The sequence below is a fragment of the Miniopterus natalensis genome, chromosome 1 (genome assembly GCF_054644295.1).
Source record: "Miniopterus natalensis isolate mMinNat1 chromosome 1, mMinNat1.hap1, whole genome shotgun sequence".
In the NCBI taxonomy this organism is placed as follows: Eukaryota; Metazoa; Chordata; class Mammalia; order Chiroptera; family Miniopteridae; genus Miniopterus; species Miniopterus natalensis.
Window position 1 is genome coordinate 163,877,490 of NC_142081.1, and position 12,217 is coordinate 163,889,706.

Below are 12,217 nucleotides of genomic sequence, written 5' to 3' on the forward strand. Positions count from 1 at the left end.
TTAGGAAATCACAGTTGTCAATGCGAAAATACTGTTTTCTGTCTGTCATTGGTTGAATCTATGGTTGCCAAATCTGCAGATACAAAGAGCCAACTGTATTTATCAAAAAAGATCCACATATATTTGAAACTTCAGTTCAAACCCCTGTTGTTCAAGGGTCAACTACACTATTTTCAACCCAAAGTTGGTTGAATTCATGATGCAAAGGGCCAACTATAGTTAAATTTGGGGGACTGAAAAGTTATATGTGGATTTTTGAATGGAGAGGGGGTTCAATGTTTCCTTTGTTGTTCCAGGGTCAACAATACTTTTAGTTTTTTAATGTATTCTAGTATACATTTTCACAAATGTTACACATAAAATATGTCTCACTTTCAAACATAAAATTATGGAATTTAAAAAGAAACTTGGAGTTGTAACTTCAGTATAACCTCTTTGGCATCTTTCCTCTATATAATTTCTTAAAGCTATCATCCTATGCCTTTCCTTCATACCTCTAAACATCTCATTGCTTAAAAACTAAAACTTTTATGAAACCCCCTTTTTACATAACTTAAAAGCTACCTCTTTTTTAAGCTCATACTCAAACTTGCTGCTCTAGTTGGTATTATACATTCTTGCCATAAACTCGAGTATGCCCCCCCTCAAAAAGTAATTTTCTTAATTACATCTTTCTTTCAAATCCCCATTCTGCCTAATGGTGGCACTGTACACTCTGTTCTTGGTAGATGCAGTCATTTCAGAATTTCTTTAGACAGTTTGGGGTTTTCTCAGGCAAGTTACCATATCTCTCTCACTTATCTAAGTTCCAGGTGACCTAGCTAACATAGTGCCAAAGCACTGGGGCTGAGGGGATGATCTACAGTCATCATATATCCAGACTGTCATCCCCTGAGAGGCACATTGCCCCATCTGGGGTGCAGGCATTATCAGCCCTCCATACCTGTCCTCTCAGAAGTCTGGGTGCCCCTCTTGTCTCCGACTCAGATTCAACAGATCATTCTGCTAACTGCTGGCACAGTCCCCAACAGGTCAGCCAGCTTTCTCACACATTCATTTCTGCACACTTCTTAGAAGTATAGAATAAATGGACTGCTACCCCCTACTACTCTCAGTTTCCACCAAACTCAACAAGGCTGCCTCAGGGCCTCTGCCTCAATACACTGTGAAGTCTCTCTACCCAAGGGCTTAAGCACCATGATGGCACAAGGCACTCAGCAAGGTTGTCACTTTCCCACTTCATATGTGAAGGGGGACATGAGACATCTCTACTCTCACATCCCACTCCCCCATACTTATTTCAATTCTATTATTCCTACTCTCCATGACTAACCCTGAATTGAGGGAGAAATATGAGAGGGGTTGAGGGGTCACAGGACTTTTTCTTAGGCTCTCAGTTTAGTGCTTCCTTCTGACTCTCCATTCCCTCTTCCAGTCCACAGAACTTTATGTAGTCTAGTCAGGTGGGGTAAAAATTTGCTCTGAACATTGAACTATTTTTTTCAATTCTACAGCATAAGGTGAGCATCACCTTAAAATAAGAGTACATTTTATGTCTGGTGAAATAATATAGTATATACAAAAAGTAAATAATATATTGCTATAGAGAGTTTAAGTTCCCTCCATGTCTTTCCATGGTTTGATAGTTCATTTCTTTTCAGTCCTAAACCATATTCTCTTGTCTGGATGTACCACAGATTACTTATCCAATATATATTTTTATCAATGAAGGAATAAGGTATCCAGTATCAGAATATTTTGTTTCTTGATCACCAAATACCACTCTAAGACGATCATTTAGAAATTTTATCATTTGATGCCTGGTCTCATGTACCCCAAATTCTGTGTAGATTTTGTGGGAGATCCCATGAGTTTGTGGGCTTCTGATGATAAAGCGGTATATTTTGAGAAGCTCATATGGAGAAAGTAAGAATTAAGTTAACTTGGAAAGCTAAGTAGGATTTACAGACAAATGAGAGTGAGAACAAACTAGATATTTTCCAGACAAAGGTAAAAGCATAGAGTATGGAATGATCAAATAAATACAATTAAACTGGAATTTTTTTAAGAATGTAAATATATCTGATCAAGGTCTTTTTAATAACTCATACAAGAACTGACATTATGATTCTTTTTTGTTTCAGTACAAATATTATTTTTCTGATTATCTTTCCTTTTACATGTTTTGGGTAGAAAAAAGATTGGATAGGTAGAATAATGATTCTACTTGATCATACAATAAGATTGAGTCTCTTTAACAAAGACTGTTACCCATGGAAATCTTCTCTCCCAGCAAAACACGATTCTCCCTTACTACTGGTCTCTGGCCCCTGGCAAATTCTCTCTTCCAGGTGGCTAGATAGGATGTGTCCCATCTAGTCTCCACACCAATATCTAAATTGGCTGCCAAGAACCACAATACTATCCAAAACTTTGAAAAATTACTAGTTAAACCTTTATTTTTTTAATTAAAAATCAACACCCTTTGGATTTCAGGGAATGAAATTTTTTTTAATGAGCACTAGTTTTAGGGTCACTGTAAAAATTTCAGGAAGGAATTCATCAAAGGATGATATATGGGTTGAAAGAGTCAAGAGAATTATGAGTTGGAGAGCATTCAGATCCTAATGGAAGGTTAGAACTTGGACAGCCATTGGCCTTCCACCAAAAAGCAATAACAAAACTGCCAAAATTTTTGGAAGTAGATTCAAAGGACTGAAAACAGCGGCTGCTTGCATACAAATTCACAAAAATGTAAAAACTGGGTGGGTGAAGGCTCACTATCCTTCTCAAACCAGGTGACCCCATTGCTTGGCCACTCACAACTGAGAGTTTTAAATTTTGCCTCCACTTGGGTCATGTGATTATTTATAATTTATGGAGCAGCGCCTACACAGCTCATGTTTTACTAATGTAAAATTAATTAGCAAATGTTCAGAAAGCACTTTGAAGATGAAAAGTTGTGTGACTGCTAAGTATTATCATTATACTATTATCATAAAACACATAAAAGTCACAGGATCTCGTAAGCTAAATAGATGGAGAATGACTGTGCTGCACAGCACTCGAGGAGAAGATGGCAAAGGAGCAACCTCCACGGAGGGAGCAGACATGGATACCCCTGCGGAACAGGTGGGCTTAAGGGGGGGGGGGCTGCAGGACGGCCTGCCGGTGCTCCTTGGGTCAGCTTTCTGAAGGGACCACATTAAAGTAGCTTCATTTGTATTTTAAAGATTTTAAAAACAAGGTTACTCTCAACGTTTTTATGGAAATAAGAGTTATAAATCACAAAAGAAACGCAGGAATGAGTAAGATTGATAAGCTTTCATTATTAGATTGTTTTGCTTGTGAATTTTTGTGAAAAATCTTTCCATCACAATTAGACCATTCATGAAAAGTATACATGTAATTGCTGAAATTGCTGAAGTAAAATTGGAAGATTTTATTTTTAAAAAGATAATTTCACTTAGAAAATGTAAAGAATACAAGATAGTTACATCTATCTATTTCTAATGCTGTATGTTGATATAGAGACAATATTTGTGTTTATAATATGCTATTTTACCTATAGGAAGTGATAGAGAAGAGTTTAGGTCTTAATTTTTAATTACTGAAGCATTGCAATGCTTCACTGCTACACAGTTTTAGTGGTATGATTAAACATTGTAGTTGGAAACAAGAACAGCAACAAGAAGAGAGGCTTTTATTTCTTTTTGTTAGCGGTGCCATATGTCCAGATAGCAATTGGCTTGAAAGTCAAGGAAGTGTGTTGACTGGTGACACAGCACACAAAGATGTGTAAATAATTTTCATGTTATGGTTCTTAATGTAATCAAACTAACTCACAAATATAAATGTTCACATACACATTACAGTCCTTCCTGTACTCCAGCAAAATGCATGCCTTGATAAACCCTTTGAGCCTGACCCATATTTTTAATAAAAATTTTAGACGACTTTTTGGATTTTGATATTTTTTCAATAAATCAATTCAAGGTAAAGAGTATAATGTTGAGCAGAATGTAACTTCTCGATAAACAGTTTGAATAATCATTTTACACATTCACATTAATATTTAGCTTAATCTACTATAAGAGAACCTCTGAAATCTTTTACATCCAAGTTATAGTTAATCCTTTTATTTGATTAACAAAATATCCAGTAAAAATATCTAATCTTGGTTTCCAAGTAAGATGTCCTATGTCCTTCATGTTAACTGGCTATGCTCCTTTTGTTCCATAAACAATACATGAGAAATCAGACCCTGGTTTCATCCTTTGAAGGAATTTGTAATTTTTTAAGTACAACCAGCAAAGCCACTGTTTCTGAAATCCCTAAATAATCCTTGATATCCTTATTATCTTATCATTATTATCCCTTGTTTCAGGATATATTTGGTGAAAAAAATATAACACTTTGGAAAATTAAGGGACATTGCTGAAATCAAAACAAATTTTTCTATTCCTCAATTTAACTCCATCCCAAGACCCAATTTCTGTTGAATAATAAGTATATTTTTGACCAACATTCCACATAATAACACTTTGAGAAAAATGGAATTTATGTCTGACATTGTTTTTAGAGAACATTTTAAAGAAAATAACCTAAAGGATGACAAAGTTGAATTTTCCTTTTGAATTAGAAATACACACACACATACACACACACAGGAAAACTTCAGATCGATTAAACCCTTTGCAAGTAGGGAAAATATCTGTAGTTTAGAAAACTCAGGTAAGGATGACAGAAATAAGCACTTAGTTTGCCTATCTTTAAAATTAATTTTTATTTATTACCATAATTTTACCTTTATGAATTAAGATGGATAAGTCACTGTAGTAATCTTAGATTTTGGCTGTAAGATAAGTGAAAGTTACAAGTTAGAGTGGCCTATATGATTTAATTTTCCTTCTGGAGATGAAAAAAAAACCCTAATCTTAACTCTAACCCAAACCCTAAATATACTAATAATAACCAGAAGAGAAGTTACTACATAGAATCCATTATTTTTCCTAAATTTGAAATGGCCTAAAGAGAAAATATTGTTTTATAATTTTCCCTTCTTTAAAATTAGAAAACCAGATCCGTGATTTGCAAAGTTCCTTCCACTTCCCAAAAGCTATACATTCTGGAACTATGTGTTAGAGGGAAGCCTGAAGTCAGCAATACTCCCTAGTAAATAAATTCTGGTGTACAAGAATCACTGCTACATTACAGACAAATAAGAAGGAGAAACAATAAATGAAGTTTCTCTGTGTATCTATAGGCTGAAATATTGTGACATTTCCATTATTCAAATTTTTTATATACAAACACAGCATTTTTATATAGTTTAATCTATTAGAAGGACATGGTTGACAAGAGTAGGAAAATGTACTCCAAATATTTGCTATATCAAGTTTCACACTCCATTTATCACATTTTCTTTGACACTTATCCCGTGACAAACTGTGTTGACTAAAATATACAGACATATACCTGTGGTATGGAAAAGGTTGCTTTAGGATAACATTCATCTATAGGAAATTAAGGTACCAGGGTGTTACTATATCATTTAGTCAGGTATCTTTCCAAAAACTTTAAACACTATTTTAGACTCAATAAGTGAGTTGGTCAGATTGGGAGAAAGTGTTTTCTTCTAAATTTTTACATAGTGAGATTTCTTTTAGGTGTTTTAAATTTTATTTTATTATAGACCCAAAAAGTTCATGGGTATTGGATTTCTACAGATATATTAAGATATTCATTTCATGTGCAGGGTACAAACATAATTTGGACAAAATGTATTTAAATTGTCAAAGTTTTTAAGAGTAAAATAAAATTTCTAAAAAGATTTAGAATTGGAAATTCCACCTGAATTGGAATGTAGTTAATATTATCTGTTCAGGAAATATCACCTGTTCAGGAAATAACTAACTAAAAAATAAATTTCCTAAAAGATATTTAATTCTGTTTGCAAATAAAAATCAAATTAATATAGGTTTTTCAAACTGATTAATATTTAGTATTGTCATTTTAATGTATGTTGATTATATATATTTACATATATATAAATTAACAGAATAAATAAACCTATATGCAATATTGTACATATGGGTATATAGTATACAAAATATTTAAAATATAAATATGAAGAATTTATGTTATATTAATATAAAATATATATACAAATATAAAATATAAAAATATATATTGTGGGCTAAATTTTATTCCTCAAAATTCATGTTGAAGCCCTAACCCCTTGTACCTCAGAATGATTGTAGTATTTGGAGACAGGGTCCTGAGGAGGAAATAAAGTTATGAGGTTATTAGGGTGAGCCCTAATCAAATATGACTGGTGTCTTTATAAGAAGAGGAAATTAGGACACAGATATGCACAGAGGGAAGGTCATGTAAAGATACAGGGAGACAATAGGAATCTGTAAGCCCAGGAGAATGGCTTCAGAAGAAACCAAGTCTGCCGACACCTTGATCTCAGACTTTTAGTTCCAAAATTTGACAAAATAGATTTCTGTTGTTGAAGTCACCCTTCTGTGGTACTTTGTTATCACAGCCCATACAAACTAGTACAATATTTATTATTGTATATAAAACCAAATTAATTTTACAGTTTTCACACTTAACATTAGTAATCTTGCTCATCACTGTAAACCCCTTGCCTAGTCCCATACCATGCTTATAGAAAATGCTCAATAATCATGAACAAAATAAATTACTGAACTTCTAAAGAGAAATTTCTTCTGTTTATGCCAAAGAAAAACATTATTTAACAGTGTAGAAACATAGATATATTTGAATAAAGTTGCCTACCAATTCCTAAATAATATGGTAATTGATTATAAAAGTTTTGCTTCCATTTAATGCCTATGAAAAAACCAATGAGTTTATGAATAATGATGTATAAGCCCTCAGAGTTTCTGAAGGGTGTTTTAAGGTATTAAAAAGGCTGACTTGAGCCCTAAAATATTAACAGTTACTCTAAATGTAAATAGTCTAAATATGCCATTAAAAGACAGATATTAACTGAATGGATTAAAATATATAACCCTGTCATATGTTGTCAACAAGAAACTCACTTTAAATAAATATGATGATAAAGGCAGGTTAATAGTAAAAGGATGGGAAAAGACCAGTCATGCAAAATTATTCAAAGGAAAGCAGGACTGGCTATATTAATATCAGATAAAGTAGGCGTCAGTGCAAAGAAAATTACCCGACAGAGAGAGACACTGTATAATGGTAAGAGTCAATCCACCAGGAAGACATAGCAACCCCAGAAGTGTATGTGCCAAACAACAGGTCAGCAAAATATGTGAAGCAAAAATCAAAAGAACTGAAATAAAAAAATTCAAAATTACATTTGTAGACTTTAACAACCCTATCTCAATAAGTGTTAAACAACCACAGAGAAAAACAACAAATATACAATAACTCAACAACGCCATCAACCACAAGATCTAATCAACATTTATAGAAAACATCACCCAACAACAGTAGAACCTATTCTTTTTAAGGACCCATGCCAAGATAGATGATGTTCAGTGCCATAAAAAAAACACACACAAATTTAAAATAATTCAAATCATATACAGTACATTTTTCACCCACAATGGAATCAAACTAGAAATCAAATTTTAAAATGATAACAGGGATATCTTAAAACACTTGGAAACTAAAAACATTTCTAAGTAATACATAAGTCAAAGAGAAATACTAATGGAAATATTTAAAATACATTAAATTACATAAAAATGAAAATAAAACATCAAATTTCTGAGACAGCTAAAACAGTGCTGAGATGGAAAACACAGCATTAGGAGATCAATGGGGAGGGGACATCTATAGTACTTTCAACAACAGAGATAAATTTTAAAAAATTAAATTTAAAAAATAAATAAATACTGCATTGGAAAAGAGGAAAAGTATCAAATCAATAATCTAAGCTCCCACTGCAAAAATCTAGAAAAAGAAGAGCAAAGTAAACCCCAAGCAAACAGAAGAAAGGAAGTAATGAAGACAAAAGCAGAAATTAATGAAAACAGAAAAACAGTAGGAAAAAACAATGATTCTTAGAAAAAAATCAATAAAATTGGCAAATCTCCAGGAAGACTAACAAAAGAAATAAATTAAAAATTACCAATATCAGGAATTGAACAGTCTAGATCTACCGTAGACATCAAAAGGTTAAGAAGGGAATACTACCAACTCTATATGCATACATTTGACAACTTAGACAAAATGGACCAGTTCCTTGAAAAAGCACATGAATTCCTATCAACAGTAAACTCAAGATGTATCCAACTTCAACCCCTTTTCAGTTCCTCCACCTGTACCACCCTGGTTCAAGCTAACATCATTTTGTACCTGGATTATTGTAATCATGTCCTATATTGCTGTTCTGCTGCCACCCTCGTTCTCTATAATTTACTCTCCACAAAGTAGTCAGAGGGATCCCATTAGGAAATTAGGCCAGGTCATCATAGTCTTCTGTCCAAAAACCTCCAATAATCCCATTCACTCAGAGAAAAAGCCAATATAATTACAACAACGTACAAGGTCCTACGTGATCTGGGCCTTGGTAGCTCTCAGACTTAGTCTCTTACCACTCTTCCCCTCATTCACTGCTAGAGCCACACTGCCCTCCTAACACACCAATCACACCCTCCCAAAGACCACTTGTCAAGTGGTTCCCTCTGCATGAAACATTCTAGAAATCCGTGTGGCTAACTCCCTCACTTGTTTCAAGTTGCTTAGATTTTACCTTTTCAGTAGGCCTAACCTGACTCTTCTGTTTAATACTGCATCCTGACACCAACACCATCTCTCACACACTCTCACATTTCAGATCTTCTTTACCTAGCTCTACTTTTTTCCCTGTAGAACTTAATATTGTTTAACCGGTCATGAAGTTTATTAATTATGCTCTTTGTTTGTTGTCTCTCTTCCCTCAGTAAAGTGTAAGCTCCATAAGGAAAGAGGTCTTTTTTCCTACAACTCTGCTTACCACATAGTAGGACACCTAAAAATATTTGCTGAATAAATGAATTCTGATTTTAGTATTACATTATTCATATGTGCTAAAAAAATAGGCAAGCCAAATATTATATTCACTAATTCTACATGTTGTCTTCCAAGCTCAGCAGTCTACCAAACTCATAATGAAAAATAATATACTTTGAAACTTAACATTAAATCCATGTTTATTTCTGAGAGAGTTCTATGTCTTACTCATATTAACACTTGCTTTTCCATTTTTTTTGTGCTCAGAAGAAATGAGTCAAACACAAAAATGAAACTCACAAGATGTGGAAAGATTACCCTGGGTATCACAGTAATGGTGATTGCTGCAGTAATCATCGGACTCATTGTTCATTTCATCACTTATGGTAAGTGCTCATGATGTCTGGCTTTCCAGTCACATGGATTTAATTTCCCATCATTGGAAAGTTAGGAACTTTGAGACTGGGGGAAGGAAAGGAATCAGATAAGATTATTTGGCAGAGATAATTTCTATGGTTAATAACATTTATTGCAGTCTTTGTTCTTTAGCAACATTTGGCATAGGTCATTCTGACCCCGGAGATGTGGTATGCACTTTTTTAAATTCCTAGTAAAGATTTAGGAACTGGGAGTACATTAATAAATAAAGTAATCATAGTCTTTCACTGTTGAACTTACATCTTTCTGAAGAGATAATGAATGCATTAGCAAACAAATATAAAAGCCTACAATCTAGAATTCTAAGCTTGATTCATTATTTCAAAACTTATTATTCTCTATACTAAATTTTCTTCTCATAAAATTCTCTCTAAAATGTAGATTATTTTCCATTAACGGGGGATGAAAAAAAAGAACTTACAAATTTTTGTACATATTTTTCATAAAATAGAAAAAAGTATGGGATCCTCAAGTCTGATTTTTCTTAAAAATAGCTTTTTGTGCCAAGTTCTCTGTGTCTGAGCTTATTACTTTCTTTCATCTACTCTTTCCTAACCTTTTCAAGGATGAGGACTTCTTTATAAAAAAACAAACTCCTACATTTCCATAGGAGAATAATTACTTTGTTGAATAATAAAGATAAACAAGTACTGTAAACTTAGTAATGCTTTTAAACACACGTATTTATTTAATTAATTACATCTACCTATATCTGAAAATCAGTAATACATATATGTACAAGAAGCACACATATATTGTTTATTACACCTAGAACAGCAATGCCTGGTGTGTATATATGTAAATACTTTCCCCTAGAATCATCTCTGCTGCCACCATGCCCCTATGCTATATAATTCATGGCTCACAGGTTGTGAACTACTGCTTTAAAACATAGTATTTTCTTAAAAAGTTGGAAAAGAGGCTGTCTAGCTAAATAAACATCTATTTCAGTTTATAAGGAGAAAAACATTTACAACGAGAGAAAAACTAAGCATCTACTACTGTCTACTTCATTTTCCACACACACCCTTCCAGAGATACAGGCTGATGCCGGTGCAAACACAGTCATTAGGTACATTGTAATGCCAGCTGCTACCCTGACAGACCAAGAGTCATAGTCATAGCATATGCCAATAAACCTTTGAATAAAACATGCTCACCCAAGACAGCCACAGAGCCTGCTGCCTTTCATCAAGAATGTAAAAGTGCCAGGCACTGGAGATTTAAAAAAAGATATTTGAAGAGGTTATCTTTGGAGATAGGTAAGCTGTGATTTCTCATACTGATACAACCACCCTGGTATGTGGAGTGATTTTCCCTTCACATCAAGCTGAGAGATGGGCTTTGAATGAGAGACCAATATGACTCGAAGGAGACCCTTACAGATTCAGGAGCACAGTGGACTGAAGTCTGACTCATATCTGGAATATCTAAAGGGCAAGAGAGTTGGAGCTTGTGTAGCAGAGTGAAGAGGAGTTGGTACCTTGGGCAGTTTGAACAACCAGAGTCTTTGAGACAAATAATGCATAAGTGTTTCCTATGAAATGGACATAGACCACCCAGAAAAAAAGGCTCTATCATCTTAGGACCTGTCCAAGAAGCCACCTTGAGTGATCATCAGATTTCAGGTTAAAGAATGGGAAATATCTCCAGCTGTCTCAATGTTGAAGAAGGAAACTCAAACTGGAATAGTTGCTTTTGTCCGTGAAAGGGAGCTGTAGTGGAAACATCTCCAGCAATCAGTGAAACGGGCATTTCAAAGTTCAGTAAAACCCAGAAGGGCCTTAATTTTAAATATGTACTAAGTTCATAGAACACCAAAGCTAGATGCCGAATTCTCTAACATTCAAGTAAGGACCTAGAGGGATCCAGATCCAGTTAACGAAACAGGAAAGGAGGAATAGAAGGACTAGTGAGAAAAGGCTTGGGGAAGGAGAACTCTCAATTTTATATCAAGCTCAAATTTTTATTATGATACAGACCTGTGTATTTTAATTTCTGAATTGAGGCCATATTTTGTGATTAACAGCAGCCACAGAACTTTTTTTACTAAAGAACTTTAAAAAATGGTTTATGGTTACCTCCTATGAAATATACTTGTTTGGAATACCAGTTTATATATATTTGTGCAGATGTATATAATCATCACTTTTGTTTTATTCTATAGCAATTCAACACAGATAGTTTCAGTGGGCCCAGGAGAAACTAGTCACGTGAGAATGAATATGGGTCCTAATATATTTAAGATCTCACTCTTGGGTTTAGTCATAGTAATACCCATTTCCCAGACATTATAAATATTAGTGGGTTATAAATACTTCTAAAAAGAAGGAAAACAATCCAAAATTAAATACTCCTGTATCAGAACAATGAATAAGTTTTGTTAATAATGTAAGTATCTCAAGTCATAGTAAACCTGTAGAAACAATAAGAGAATCATTTGAGACTGTGTACTTTGATAGGGCTTCCTAAGTCCTAGAGTTTATTTCCTTTTAAAAGTTCTTAAATGGTTTGCCACCTTAAGTCTGCCTAGCTGATGCCACTATATCTTGTATGAACTAAAAATTTAAATAAATAAATAAGATTTTTTTAAGAATCTATATATTTGTCACTAAACAAAAAAAATCTCAATCTGACTACCTAAATTGTATACTTTTTTAAAAATATATACCTTTATTGATTTCAGAGAGAGGAAGGGAGAGGGAGAGAGAGAGAGAAACTTCAATGATGTGAGAGACATCACTTATCAGCTGCCTCCTGCACGCCCCCAGCTGGGGAT

The 12,217-nt window shown here is 33.9% G+C and overlaps 1 protein-coding gene across 1 annotated transcript in view; it reads left to right on the top strand.

Moving 5' to 3' along the window:
- Positions 1–3,076: 3,076 nt before the first annotated feature.
- The window catches only part of LOC107537229 (transmembrane protease serine 11C-like), a 50,673-nt gene continuing 41,532 nt past the window's right edge, over positions 3,077–12,217 (top strand). The window contains exons 1-2 of the mRNA XM_016213210.2: positions 3,077–3,132; positions 9,271–9,386. Of these exons, the coding sequence (XP_016068696.2) occupies positions 3,077–3,132; positions 9,271–9,386 (172 nt within the window). The remainder of the gene's footprint in view (positions 3,133–9,270; positions 9,387–12,217) is intronic.